This window comes from Ambystoma mexicanum, chromosome 14 (genome assembly GCF_040938575.1).
Source record: "Ambystoma mexicanum isolate Mex_15411 chromosome 14, UKY_AmexF1_1, whole genome shotgun sequence".
NCBI classification, from domain to species: domain Eukaryota; kingdom Metazoa; phylum Chordata; class Amphibia; order Caudata; family Ambystomatidae; genus Ambystoma; species Ambystoma mexicanum.
In genome coordinates, this window is record NC_090940.1 from 84,656,254 (window position 1) to 84,672,258 (window position 16,005).

At 44.9% G+C, this 16,005-nt stretch overlaps 1 protein-coding gene across 3 annotated transcripts in view; it reads right to left on the reverse strand.

Moving 5' to 3' along the window:
- Window positions 1–16,005, reverse strand: part of FMN1 (formin 1) — a 1,014,107-nt gene that overhangs the window by 33,458 nt on the left and 964,644 nt on the right. For all 3 annotated transcript variants that reach the window (XM_069638563.1, XM_069638562.1, XM_069638564.1), the window contains one exon: window positions 1,052–1,136. In XM_069638563.1, the coding sequence (XP_069494664.1) occupies window positions 1,052–1,136 (85 nt within the window). The remainder of the gene's footprint in view (window positions 1–1,051; window positions 1,137–16,005) is intronic.

Sequence of the window (16,005 nt, forward strand, 5' to 3'; positions counted from 1 at the left end):
CATCAAGAATATGAATGAGCCTGGAGTCTGACAACTCCACAGGGCTGGAATTAAAATGTACTGAGTTTGCTATAGATGGGGACTACAAGCACGCAATTGGACCCCACAGTTTTCCGAGCACAGTGAATGCCAGCAGCTCCGGAGACCCAACTCCCCCCTCCCCTGCACAAACGGTAAACAATAGGGCAGTCAGCCCTCCACGAAGCTGTGACATGATCCTACTATGTAAGATGCAGTGCATACTGCTGCCATCTAGTGGGCACAGAGGACAGCACAACCAATTAACTCCAATTGGAAACAAGCATCGCAGAACAGTAGCTCCCCAGAGGGGTCATGTACATTGAAACTGACACTTTACCCTCATAAAAAGCCCTCGCCAATGCGAGAGGAATTTGCAAGGCATGGTGTGTTCATTATTGAGAATCCTGTCAGAAGCATTTGCGCATGAGCATTGGGTGGGGCATCTATTTGAGGTACTGTATATTGATAAGATATATATGCTCCATGTTTTAATATACAAAAGATTAATGGAAGGTTTGAGCAGTGGACCATCAATAGAACAACCGCCCACTGCTGGGGGTTGTCACCTACTCTTTACTGATGCAGTGACAGGTATATGCTTTTTTATACCTCTTTTCCTACCAGAGCACCTATGGGAGGGTGTTTAGGACAGTGCCCTGGGGGAGTGGAGGAAAGGCTCTGTGAGGTAGAGGTGATACAAATAACATCAAGGCCACACCCAAGAGAAAAGGCAAGGACCGCGAGGCCCATGCAAGTCTTCCTATATGCCAGACTGCTGTATTCTCATTTTCTCCACTTGGTCCCATGGTTTCTCTATGCCTTTATTTTAGGTCATTCTCCTGTGCTTGGTCTTCCTGAAGTCGATATTGTGTCCCCAATGCTCAAGTCTGAAAAAACAGCATGCATTTTACAAAAAATGTTGCAGGATTTATAATAAAAAGTGAGTGACTTCACCCCCACCTCCATCCTCTTTCCAACCCCTTCTGCTTGGACCCATGACCTTAAGGGCCTTCTCTGTCTCAGGCCTTACCAGGCTGGCAGTTGGGTTGATCTTCTTGGTTTCCACCTTCTTCTCTGCAGTTAGCCTCTTCACGGATTCCTGAGCTATTCGCAGCCTGAAAAAGAGTCGCACCAAGAAAGGGTTTCCATTACGAACCAGTGTCACATACAGAAACATACATCTCTCTTCATTAATGATGTGCTTGGTGAGCCTTGAGGAACAGACCTCTCAGAATAGTAACATTATATCCATCTCTAAACAGTGGTCTGGTGTCTTGGTATTTTATAAGATCTGTGACTTTATACTTCTTCCCTATTACTGTTCAAGGGAAAATGCATAAACGGTATCATATTTTAGTGCGGCAACTGACAGTGGAGTATCAAGTACCATAGGAAACCTGAAAAATTAATTGCTAATACCCTTTCGCTCATTCAACAGATTTAGCTGAAATATTTAAAACAAAATTTTACTTGCGGTCCGAACCTCTCCAGAGAGGACATTTTGGGAAAGATCCATTACAAAACAAAGAAGTTATTAAGAAAACAAAAACTCAGTTTCGACCTAGTCCCCATTAATTTTTCCTCCAATTTTTGCCCGAGTGCACAGTGAAAACCGCAACAGGGAACTGGACCAGGTACAAAACAACTCTGGTATGAAGCGTTGACTCGATTTCCCGGGTGGTTGGGAGGAGTCTGGGGTTATTGCGCCCAGACGTTTTTTTAAATATTTGACAGAGAAGGAGGTGTCCCCTTCCCCAAAAATGAGTGATATCGCCCATGGTGTTTGGCAGCAGAGGCTGACAGGATCTTCAGGAATTATAAAACAGGCATTGTTTACCAAAATTTTATAGCTAAGAACTTTCGACTTGCTGTGTAGTTTCGGATGAATTTTTCAAAAGAAATGTTTGTCAAGCCCACCCCCGCCAAGTTTTAGGAACAATACTTTTAATGAAAATGTTATTAGAAAAGAAAAACACCACAGTTTGTTTAAAGCCCATTCATTTTACCATAGACAAAAAAATGCCATTTTTGACAGCCGTTGTGCTAACACTGCTGGTCAGATTGGACCAAATTAGAAATAACTTTAGCATGGACTTACTTTTCTTGACTGGTTTGGGGTAAATCCATCCAGTAGTTTTAAAAATATTTGAAAGAGAAGGGGGGTGCCCCCCTCTTCCTTAAAACCTTTAGAACGCCCTTGGATCCTCTCACAGCAGAGGCGCTGAATTTTCCAAACAAACAGTTTATCAAGTGCCCAACCAAACTAGAAAATTTGGGAACAATGTGTTTGAAAATGCAAAGAAAGAAAACCTAAAACCTAAAACCTGCATTCATATTCCCATAGAGAGAAAGTGCAGTTCTTGAACAGCCATAGCAGATGAGGCCCAAAAAAGTGATTTGGGCACAAAGCGTTGACTTACATTTCTTGACTGGTCTGGGGTGAAGCCATCCAGCAGATTTTACAATATTAGAAAACTGGGTGCCCTCTGTGCCTTAAAACCTTTATATTGGTATTAGCGCATTGCAGCAGAGAGGCTGAAAGAGGCTAATCATTTTTTACTGTGAAGGGCCCCAAAGACATTTTGGTTACAATTCATTAAAAAAAAATGAAAACGTTAAAAAGAAGGGTGTGAATAGTGTATAGTGGCCACGGCATGTATAGTGGTCATGGTCAAAGGCCGTGGACAATGAGGGCCTAATTCACAGACACGTTTTATCATGGAAAACCCCCAATGGAAAACACTCTGTGAATCAGCACCTTAGTGGGTACAAGAGAAAAATATTGGAGGAACATTTACTGTGGGGCATGGCCAAAGGCCCTGGCTAGTGGCCCAAAAGACATGTATAGTGGTCACGGCCTGAAACATATTGGGCAACATGTACAGTTGACACCGCTAAAAGACCATGGCTAGTGGCCTGTAAAAAAAACTATAGTTTAACTAAACCCTTGAAATTCTCAGAAAAAAAGTGCAGTTAGGTTAACCAGAACTAACGCAACAAAACCCTTGAAATTCAATGGAGGTGGGAAGTCATGATCAGCTTAACTTGGCGCGTTCCTGTTGCAAACCCCATGAGCATGTACACATTATAAGGGAGGGGATTCACATCTTAGGCCATTGATGGAAATATTGAGGAAGCATAAAGTGAAATTTCATTTGTAAGCAGCTGATACCATGGTGTTTATCAAAATAGGGAAGGTGGAGGAGACTTTGATTGCTGAATGATGCCTGGAAGAAGTCAAAGGGTGGATGTCCTCCAATTGGCTCCTCCTGAATACTGGAAAAACAGATGTCACATTGTTCTGCCCTTTTGGTACTAGGCATCCAGGGTTGCCTTGCTTTTTGGGTTCACACCCATCATTTGATCCAAAAATAAAAGAAATCTGGGGCGTATTTGGCAGGAGGATCTGGGGAGCAAAGCTTGGGTAGGTGCTAAGGTGCAGTCAGTCTTTAGCACCTTGTGCCTCCTGAGACAGGCTCTCCTGTTGATCCCAGCCAGGAATCACGCAGTGGTGGTCCGAACCCTGGTGAACTCGCGCTTGGATTTTTATAAAATGGGCTGCTGGCAGGCATCCCATCTACACAAATTCTGAGACTACAAAAAGCCCAAAATGCGGCTGTTGTGTTTGCCAAAATCCTCCCCCATAGCCTGCGCTGATCTTTGCATTGCTTTACAGTGAAGGATTGTATTGATTTTAAAATTCTCGATCTGTTTAAATGTGTGACTATGTTGGCCCCAGCCATCTTTCAGAAAGAATAGTTCAGTACCAACCAACTCGACAGTTGCGGTCCTGCGATAAACTGCTGTTGCAAATTTATTCTCAAATTGTGTATTTAGGGGTGATCGTAGGTTAGCAATATATGGCCCAAAGTTATGGAACAAGCTTCCATTGGAATTCGGGCCATTAAAACTCTAGGTTCTTGTTTTAAAGACCCATCTGTTCAAGTAACTGTGGTAGGATAGCGCCAATTCCTGAGGATTAGGGTGTGGAACCTTTACTCGCATTGTTCGCTTGAGTGTATGTAGACATCTGCGCCCAGATACGATTTCGTTTGTTAGGTGCGCTATATGAAAGACTCAAAATCAAATGACATACAAAATGGCATTATGGGAGACATCAACGGGGGCGTGCCAAGTTAAGCTGGTCATCCCACATGCGCTGATTTTCGAGGGCTTTGTTGCGTTAAATCTGGTCGACTTCACGGCACATTGAATATACATATATCACCCGATGAGTCAGCAGAGAAATGTTTGTAATAAGAATCTGAGGAAGCCCCAGACTCCTTGTAGGTCAACAACCACCTTTACCCCTTACAGTTTAGTTTCCCGGTGTACTAGTGTTGAATTTTCTCAAATATAATACTACTCAATGACACGTGTGTCCTTCATTTGCCATCCAAGTGTGAACTGACTGGATGGTAACCTTGTTCGACGTTCAAGCCAAAATAATACTGCAACACAGTTGCATGCAGGCACATGGCAAATGTAAGTCGGGCAAAAAAAAGGGGGGTTCCTAGGAGGAAGACAAATGCTGAAGCCCACTGGCCTTTCATTATTTTCCCCTCTGTCAGGATCAATGCTGTACCCTGAAATGGCATAAACTCACCTCCAAGTTGGAGTGCTCCAGCTTTGGTGTCACGACAACCTTCTAAAAAGGCCTTAACCTTACAGCTGTGTGGATGGGAGCCACCGCCCCACCACCCCTGAAGTGATTAGATCTCGAAAGTAAAGTTAAGCAGCCATTTTCTTTCCGAAAATAGCACACACACACTAGGCGGAAAGCAGCGTTTTTGGGTTAAGCAGTGTTCCTTACTTCAAGTAAGTACATTAGGAACCTAACATTTTGCTTTATAACTTGAGAACGAGGCAGGAATACTTACTCCCATCTCTTTGCCCCTAGTGATCTCACTTGGTCATTAAAGCATGAAAAATACGAGAAAGACTGCCCATTCACGGAGTACAACACTGAAATTTACGAGAAAGACTGCCCATTCACTGAGTACAACACTCTGAAATATACGAGAAAGACTGCCCATTCACTGAGTACAACACTCTGAAATATACGAGAAAGACTGCCCATTCACTGAGTACAACACTCTGAAATATACGAGAAAGACTGCCCATTCACTGAGTACAACACTGAAATTTACGAGAAAGACTGCCCATTCACTGAGTACAACACTCTGAAATATACGAGAAAGACTGCCCATTTACGGAGTACAACACTCTGAAATATACGAGAAAGACTGCCCATTCACTGAGTACAACACTCTGAAATATACGAGAAAGACTGCCCATTCACTGAGTACAACACTCTGAAATATACGAGAAAGACTGCCCATTCACTGAGTACAACACTGAAATTTACGAGAAAGACTGCCCATTCACTGAGTAAAACACTCTGAAATATACGAGAAAGACTGCCCATTTACGGAGTACAACACTCTGAAATATACGAGAAAGACTGCCCATTCACTGAGTACAACACTCTGAAATATACGAGAAAGACTGCCCATTCACTGAGTACAACACTGAAATTTACGAGAAAGACTGCCCATTCACTGAGTACAACACTCTGAAATATACGAGAACGACTGCCCATTTTACCGAGTACAACTCTCTGAAATATACGAGAACGACTGCCCATTCACTGAGTACAACACTACTTATCCTCACCATTTAACCAACCAGATTGGCGGTTATATTCCACACTGGGTAAGTGGAGCCGTCCCCTAAATGTTTTTTTGCTTAAAATAATATGTTTTTTCGATAACAACAACGTTTTATAAACATACAACTAAACTAATACAGCTCATTTTAAGTGACAAAATGTGTAAATTGAACAAGATAGCACACCCCAGCAGTAGATGAACAACTGGACCCCATCTTCTATCAAACACTAACGGCCCGTTATGGGTGAGTGATAACCCGTCCTCCTCTTCCTTCTTTGGAACACGGGATCGAATAACTTGGCACAACAGATTTATTTAGTATTTACCTTCTTTCATAGGTAAAATTTACCACTTCAGCAATAGGTGAAACGACCATACGAACAGACACCCACATTATCCATCAGATGGATTCAAGCCTATTCATCGCCAAGAGAAAATTAAGTTTGGTCCTTACTAGCATAGTATTCTAGTCCTCACTAAAGCATTATCCAGTATATTATGCTAGACAGTTAGAACTCTGAAACTTGACTCATGATCAACTTTTTCGTTGAAAAATCCTGCAAGTGGAATTAATGTTTAGGGACATTGAATATTCACTGGTTGCTTATTTTTTTTTTTTATTTTTTTTTTTTTTAGATATCCAAGACCATCTATGACCCATTCTAGATATGGTACACACCAGGAAGCCTATTAAGATCAGCACCCTTTACAGGACAGTCCATCTATATATTCCACTTGCCTTATTCTGACGTCTGGATTAAAACTCAAGCAAAAACTAATGAGTATCATTCCTCAGTAAAAAAAAGCTCTGATGATGAAACTAAGACAGTAAAACATGTGGCTAAGATCCAGTGAGGGATATAAGTGAAGTAAATGAGTAATTGAGACAGTATCAATGAGGTTTATAAATTGAAGGTTTTTGAAATTAAATTCTATTATTTGAATTCGCAGAATGTAGTATGAGTTAATGTAGTATGATTGACAATGTAATTGACTTAAGAATCAAGATGATGTTATCAGTAATTGGATGTTCTTGGAATGTTTTCTAGATGTATTTCGAATATATAACTTGCCCCTGAAGAAGAGAACATTCTCGAAATGCATTGGGCTATATGAATATTAAATTTGTATGCAAAAAATAGAAAATGATGGCCATTGTTTATTTGACAATAACAAACTTGATTATGAATATGTGTTTATAAAAAGGAGATTGTGAAAGAGGTACTAAACATTTACAAAGTTTATGACAAAACATTTGGCTCACATATTGGGCTATTGAAAGTGTGCAGGGGACGTGAGTTCCCTAACAGGGAGCTTATTTTGTTGTATGCATTTTACAAGCCATATGCCAGGGTTGATTGTTCTCTCTCCTGCACCTGAAGTTCAGCTAATTTGATTAGAATAACAATTAACACTTTCCTTTTAGTCATTGGGGATTAACAAAGGAGAGCAAAGGTACAGTTTTGGTTGGACTAGATCTCGAAAGTAGACTGTACACCTTGATTCCAAAAGCAAAACAGCTTGTGAACTCGTCAACACAGCCAAACTTGAGATCAGCTTTTACTTCCCCCGGTATAGAAGATGCACGCAGAATCAATGCCCTTAATCATCACACTCAGGAACAAGTAAGAAAGTTGCCCTTCGGCAGTACGTTTTTATTGACTACATTGAGATAGCAAAGGCTGTATTTCGTGTTGGTTCACAACTCCTGTTATTCCACTGCCAGAGCTGCTGCGGAGAGCGGAGTGAAGGACATTGGCTAGAACATCCCAGTTGAGAATCTAAGAACATTAACCCTTCTTGCCCCTGATCATGCTTGCAAAATCGTTAAATGGAAGTAGTGCAGAAGTGCTCTACTTAAGGTGACTTTGCAAGAAGACAGTAGCTTTCCCTAGCCCTGTATGTTGGACTTGGGAGAGATCAGCACTTTAGATAACCATGTAATGAAGTTTAACACAGCCAAGAATTTCCGCAAATTGCATACCTCAATGCATATTTTCTCTCCAATAAATGAGAAGTGTGCCCCTTCTGGTAACCCGGTGTACAGAGGTCATCTATGTGCAAAACTTTACTGATCAGTCACAAGTTTTGCAGCTTCATATCTACTGTAGATTTCTATACTCCACACAATTACACCATCTAGCGGACCTGGCATTGTCACTGGTTTGCTCAAAGGTTTTAACACTTGGCATCGACCCGGAACATGTGAGTAATAGTATTGAACTCTGATGTTAGGTGTTTCACAATGACCCCGGCGTCATCAACATTGTGTGCGTGTGTAAGGTTCGTAACTACTACAAGGAAGGCCGACAGATGTGCAATTGGGGGAACATGCATAGGCTACCACAATCCAAACATAAATCCGTCTTTTGCTGACGTATGGCATCAGACCTCAGCATAAAGGCAGAGTTGAGGCCCAATGAAAAACAGTAACAGTCTTCAGAAAAAAGGAAGGTAATATAGGCATGTTTAATGAGGATTCGTCGAACAGCACCTCAAAAGACAATCATTGGTTAATGTAACCCTCTCCAATCGAAGCCTTAACCGTCTTAAACCTGTCCACCGGCTTCCCTCCCTCCATCCCCCCTCTCATGCTTACTTCCTCTTCTGCCTTTGTTATTCACTTTAGGCAATCCCCATATCTTTTGGGCCGAAAGAATGATCGGCAACAAAGCGCACTTCAATCCCCATCTCGGAGGAATGCTAATGTGCGTGCCTATTTGGTCGCCATGTTCGATTCTTGCCTGCTGGGTGACGCTGCAGTTCCCGCTCGTGAACGTGACTTACACAGATCACGAGTTGGCAGGACGTACCCTGCCTGCAGGGAATGAGAGCCATGTTGTGGAGAGAGAATTGATGAGGGTTCGGTTGTCTGCGCTGGGTGTGGCTGAGATGAGTGGGAAGGCTTTACTGGGAGGTGACGGGGTGAGAGGCAGGAGGAGGAGCAGTGTGTTGTTGGATTTTGTGAGACAGACGGGGCGGTGGGAGGAGTTGTGAGTGTATGTGGGCTATGCGTTGATTGGTGGGTTGGTGCACATCATCCTATAGGATGGGGAAGCGCCTGCGTGGGTCCGCCCATGCATTCGGTAATCTAGAAGAAGTTACGTAACATGCAAGTCATGTGGCGACGTACGTTCAACTCCGTAGGTCCGTTGTCAATCGCTGTTAATGGATCAGGTTTTGTTTTTTGTCTTTGATTAAGTTGGGATAAACTTTCCAGCCATCAACTCTTGTTTTGCGCTATACAAATGGATTACAAAAACTCCCACAAACAACTTCACTCAAGGCATATACAGGGCTCTCCACTTCAGACCTTCGACATCGGGTGCCTATAAGAGTGAAGACATTGGGCCTCATAGGTTTGCCGGTCCGCAAACAAGGGTGCTGGTAAGCTCACCGGCACCCTTGCTTCCGGACCAGCAAACTCTGAGTTTGCCTGCTGTGGCCTCTGTGGCCGCTGTGCCTGACAGGTCTGACCCTGCTGGGCGCAGAGGCCACGGTAGGCAAACACTTCACAGAGGCACCGTGTCCACACTCCCATAGAGTCCTATAGGACTCTATGGGAATGGGGACTTCTATTTTGCCAGCACCTGACTTCCTGGGCCGCCATAGTTGTAATCTTCCAATGGCACCAGGAAGTCAAAGCCGGTAAAATATTACAAGTCTGGCGGCAACACGTCCGTAGCACTGGCAGGGTTACGGCCAGACTCGAAATGAAGGCAATAATCTCAATTTTGCAGAACCATCCCCACATCGGAATCTATCACCCCACTATGCATCCACGGAGGCCTAAAGAACACATTTAAGGGAGGGAAACATATTCAATCTGAGACCAAGTATGAAAAAGATTCACCAATTTTAGAAGAGATCTCAGACCTCGGAGGATGGTCCAGAACTAAACCAACCATAAACACGTTGCATCCAGCCAATTCCTATTTATTTAACATTTGTATGGCGTCTATACAGCAAAAAGTGTTTCCATGCGGCACACGACAAAAGGGAAGGGTCACAGGAGAAAACAACAATAACGGTCCTACTAGGCTTTGTGACATTCGGATCATGCAAGTGCAGTGACAAGAAGTGCCAGGGGAGGGGGCCAGTCAGGACGGGGAGGAGGGGGCAGTGCAGGAGCAAGGGGCCCAAAGGAATGGGCAAGTGCCAAGGGCAGCCAAAGAGGGCAAGTGCCAGGGGAAGGGTCAACTTGTGCCAGGACAGGGATGAACGAGCCTCAGTGGGTAGTCAGGGAAGGGAGCCAGAGGGTAAGTGCTAGTAATAGGGGTGCTTGGATAGACTGATCGAGGAGGGCCTAGTACCTGTAAGACTCATAAGGGACCAGGAAACCCGTCGCAGTGGCAGGGGAACATTAGCAAGGGAGTGGGAGAGGGAAGGAAGAGGAGGAACATCTTGAGAAGCTTCTGGAATGTAAGGAGATCCTGCTCAAGTCAGAGAGACAGGGAGGCTGTTCCAGAGGGAGACACCTGCCGAAGAAAAACATCTACCCCCCACGCTCTGCTTGGAGAAACGCCTGAGCTGCAGAGTTGGAGCTAGAGGACCGAAGGATTCTAGCAGGGAGGTATTTCGGGCGAGAAAGTCCAAGACACCACTACTGATAAAGCAGGAGCAGGATGAAGCAGGAGCTCCCTAAGCTGCCAGAGCCGCGTTATGCAGCTCATATCCCCCTGCAGCTGCCGGAGGTAAGCCATATGGCTGCACCACCCTCCCTCTGAAATTAATATATTAATCACCATCTGCCCACCTTGCGTGCTAAATATCGGCATTTTGGCCGCATTTGATTTCCGCATTTACACCAGGAGAGAGCCCGCCCGATTCGATGCCTTTCACCCCAGAAGTCTCGATCTACGATCATTGCCATTGGGCTCCACGAGGTGGTAGCCATTCAAAGATGGCTGCCTAGCCCTTCTGAGCCTTGCAGAATTCCTCTGCCATTTGCTGCCTGCCCACCCATTGGTCACATCATCCTACAAGTTAACCAATCTGTGACCGGAGGCGTGAGCCGGCCCTCCTCCTGGAAGGCCCTTGTCTGAAAGGCTACCACCTGTCCAAGCCTGTCCCTGCCGCCTGCCAGGAACCCTGCATCTGACAACCAACCTATCCACAGATGTATCCATCTTAAGGTACAGACCTCTACCTGCAAGCACCTCCTACCTGCATGCTCATTAACGCAACTGGCCTCATATTTCCGCTACTGCCCGATTACGCGTGCCGCTTTCCAGCACATGAGACTTGTGCAACTAACTTCTCAACTGTGAACACTACAGGGTTCTGTCTGACCCATAGTATTCCACGCACCTGCATGTCACTCTGCATTCACTGCCCATTTTATCATCTTGTTCGCCACGGCATTGTGCTCTTTACTGTACTTGGGCACTCCTAATGCTAGCTGAATTTAGCCCTTGTGTGCTCCGCAGTGTGTTAGTTCAGTATATTAGACCAGGTGTGCTCCACATCTGATAGTCCTATTTAGCCCATATGTGCTCTGCATTGTGTTAGTTCATCATTTTAGACCATGTGTGCTCTGCATTCGTTAGCTTAATCTAGCCTAGGTGTGCTTTACCTTTGATAATTCATTTTAGTCCATGCGTGCTCTGCATCTGTTAGTTATATTTAACCCACATGCGCTCCTAGGCCTCATCCCTGTTCGCCGCTTACCTTCTAGCTTACTCATGCAGACGAGTTGCATGTCCACGCCGAATCACTATCAGAAACTAATGATTGGATGTAACTTTAGCTAGCGACTATTGATGCTCGCCAGGTCCTCACTATTATCTCAATATCGGTACCATGTTACTACAGTCTTGCACTTACCTAAGGCTAATGCTCCCTTTACTGAGACTATCACTCTCGCTGTGGGCATCTACCCTTGTGATCCATTTATCAGCAGCCAGCCTAGCTGTATCCAGCATTCTGCACTTCGGCCATCTACCAACCTATAGGAAGAGCAGCTCTGCGCAACGATTTGAAACTCAACATGGCACGGGTTCTGCCCAATAACCTGCCTCATTTGAGAGTCGAGCCTCCCAACATCTACCTTAATGCCCCTGCCTTATGGCTAGACCACTTCACCAAGATACCCACACCTAACCAACCATGTCCTACCTACCTAACAGATTAGGAACTAGATTCCTGGGCATGACAGGGCACCCTATGCATCCTAGCGCATGGTCAAAACGCTCCACGCCCAGCCCCTCCCTCCAGACTCCTATCTCACCCACACCCAAGCTTCCACAGATGACCCTGGCCCCACCAGGTAAAGCCATACAGATCAAGGCCGCCTTGGTCAACGCAAGGTTCCTTGCAGCTCACGCACTTGACATCGCTGATCTTATCAAGACTCAGGAGCTTGACTTCATTGCCATCTCTGAGACCTGGCTGCATCCCGCCTCGGGCCCGGCTCTCTCTCTGGCTATTCCCCCGGAGTACTCCATCTCTAGATGCGACCGCACCTCCAGAGGTGGTGGAGTTGCCATCATCCATAAAAACTCACTAGGACTTAGAACACTATCTAGTACTAATCTGCCGAGCTACTTTCTGCCAAACTCCCACTATCTGCCAACCAAACGGCCATTGTACACCTAATCTACAGACCACCTGGTCCCCCCACATCGCTTGTGGATGACATTACCTGCTTAGTACTTGACAAAGCAAAAACCAACTCACAATCATCCTTGGAGACCTCAATCTAGGTTACCAAGACCCCAATGACCCAACGGCCATTGACTTCGCCAACACCCTAACTGATCTAGGATTCTCCCATCATATACAAGAACCTACCCACATCAAAGGGAGGTCCTTAGACTGGCTAAGCAACACCAACTGCAACATCAGTCTTCTCTTGAACTCACCATGCGCTTGGTCGGATCATCACCTTCAACATTGAAGCAGCCCGCCTACCCACACCATCCGTCGCACCTGCCATCCCTACTAGAAACAAAGGACATAACCTCCGAAAAGTTACTTCCCCTCATCCTTCCCACCCTTAACAACGTCATTGATTCTTGATCGGACCCCACCACCTTAGCTGACACCTACAACCAGGCGGTGCTCTCAGCTATAAACTCCATCGCCCGCTCAAACTTAGGAGACCTAAACAGCATGCGTCCTACAATAATCACATCTTGTCAGCACAATCCAATACTAAAGAATTTTTCAAAATTCTCAAGGAACTTGAAACTCCTGCAGTACCTCCTGACTCCTGCACCAAAGACAACAATTGGTGAACCAATATACAGACTGCACTACTGGGCAAAATTGCATCCCTCCAATCCAAAATTAGAGGTAAACAAAACTCTCTACAGGCTGACCAACCTCTGACCATTCCCACGTCTGTTACCTGTCAAGCCAACCTGAACTGTAAACCGTTCGCCTTCTTCCCTCTTACTATTCCTGAAGTAGAAGGAATCAAACAACCTCAAGACATCCAACTGTCAAGGTGACCCTTGCCTGACTCCTATCAAGGAAGCCTCTCACGACCTAGCCCCCTTCATCATGGCCTTCATAAACACCTCCTTCAAAATGGGCATAGTCCCCGACAACCTCAGGGACGCCTGGGTGATCCCACTACTCAAAAAACCATCCCTTGACCCCAACATACCGACCAACTTCAGACCTATCACTACGGTTCCTTTCTTACTCAAGATTCTAGACCGCGCAGCCTATCTGCAGATCCAAGAATATCTTGAATCTAACAATCTCCTTGGACTAAGACAATCCGGCTTCTGCCCCAAACATGGAACCGAAACAGCCTTGATCGATCTGAAAACCCAAATGGAGATTCTAAAAGATAATGGGAAGCTAGCGTTACTCCTACTTCTTGATCTCTCCGCGGCATTCAATCTGGTCAACCACCAAATACTTTGCCAACACCTTAAATCTGCGGCCCACTTTTCGGACTCTGCCAATGCGTGGATCCACCCCTTCCTAAGTAACAGATCCATGCGGGTCTTCTCTCCTACAGCCTCCGCTGACCCCTCTCCGATACACTGCGGTGTCCCACAAGGTTCTTGTCTATCCCCTACTCTCTATAACGTGTTCACCAAACCCTTCTTCGATGTGCTTGATTATCTGGGCATCTCCTACACTATGCGGATGACACCCAGACACATCCCATCACTGGTGACCACATAGCCGATACCAAATCCTTGAATGACATCTATTTGGTCATTCAGGCCTGGATGGCACAACACGAACTATGCCTCAATGACGACAAGATGAAGTTCCTATTACTAGGCTCATCTCAATGCCTCAATAAACTAGACCAAGTCTTCAAGTCTTTTAACATCGATGGCAATGACATTAAGGTATCTAAGGCCACTAAAGCTCTTGGCGTATATCTAGACTCTGCTCTCTCACTGAACAGACAAACGAATGCAGTAAGGTTGGCATCGGCCTATACCTGCAAACTCATCACTGCCTGCAGACCTTTTCTGAACCCCCACAACTGCATTACCTTGGCAAGAACACTCATTATGTCTAAGATCGACTACTGTAGTGCCCTCTGCTTGGGGACTAGTCAGTCCATCCTCAACAAACTGCAAACCATCCAGAACAATGCCATCAGGGCAGCTCTCAAGATCCCTAGGCGTCCCATATTTCCAACGTCAGATCCGATCTTCACTGGCTCACAGTAAAACAAAGAATCGCTTTGAAAACACTAGCCTTGACTCAAATGCCTGGACAACAAAGCCCCACCATACCTTTCCACCCGTCTCACTCTCCATACCTCCACACCCACTAGAACTCCACAAATTCACAGCCTCATTCTACCCAGATTTAAACTCCAAAAAGCCGGAGGTGTGAGTTTCCCTTTTCCAGCCTCAAAGCTCTGAACTGTCAGGCTGAGAGGTCCTGTATCCACGGAAGCTGCTGAACCCCCGACAATCCCCCTGAGATGTATTTCCCAGAACTAGTTTTCAATTCAGCTCTGTTAACTACACCCCAAAGGGAAAGGGGGAATGGGACAACAAAACAACACCAGGCAGACTGCGTCAAGGATAATCAGTGCTGAACCTGCAGAGGATAAAGAATAACATATACACTTCCTTAATTCACTTACTTAACCTTATGAATGGGAAGACATTAATCCTTAACTAATAATTAAGAATCCTACCTGGTTCTTCTCTTGAAATTTCTTAGAGAAGCGGATAAGAAGCTGAAAATCTCTCTTACTTGCGATACTTGAAATTTACAGCAACTTCTTACATTAGGCAAAACTGGAAGTCTTAGTTCTTTGTTTGTCTTTTTTCCAACATGCACTGGTAGTTCAATTAGATTGTCTTTAAAATGTTCTTTCTTGTCATTTCAAAACTTTTCAAACTATTTATAATTATCTTGAGTCTTTGAATCCTTGAAGAAAGAGGCAACACGTGCTAAATGCACACGCAGGTTATTTCCATTTAAATTATCGATGAACTTCACATAGAAATCTTCCTGGTTGAAGAACACGCGCAAACGGATGAAGACGCGCGATTAAAATAATCCACACGCGCTAAAAATCCACACGCGCAATAGTCCACACGCGCAATAATGTTCTCCTGCGAGACACGCGAAATAAAAACACCCGCGCTATTGAGTTCAAACGCGACGAAGTGATTCTCACGCGCAAAATCACTCGCGATGGAAAAAACACACGCGATCCTTGTTCCATACGCGACGAATTGATACTCACACGAAGAAACACTCGCGCTAGGAAATACACGCGCACTCACATGGCACGCGAAGAACAGATTCTCGCGCTATGAACACCCGCGCTAAAAATCACACGCGCTTTGTATTTCACACGCGCTTTGTAGTTCTCACGCAGCGTATAGTTTCTCGCGCTAAGGATCACCCGCGCTATGAAATCGCACGCGCTCTTTAGTTCACACGCAGCGTATAGCTTTTCGCGCAAAGGATCACCCGCGCTATAAAACACACGCGCGTATAAAATTGCACGAGACCAACATCTACTCGCGCTCGGAATACACACGCTAGAAAGCACGCGCTCACTTGAATTCGCACGCGACAGTCAAAATCTCGCGCTAAGGAACACCGCACTGGAAACACAAGCGCACTCCGGGAGTTCAATAGTTTTAGTAGAAACACTACTTTTAACGAATTTTCAAGGAGAATGTTATTAAGATGAACAGATTTACAGTAAAAATAAAGTCACTTATCTCCTGAGCGAATTCACAAAGATTTCCTGCTTTTCTTATCTTCAAAAACGAATTCCTGCCAGCTGATGACTTCTCCTGTAACCCCCAAGAAAGTAGCCGCTCAACTGCTGAGATCTGAAGGATAAAATCCACCAGGCCTA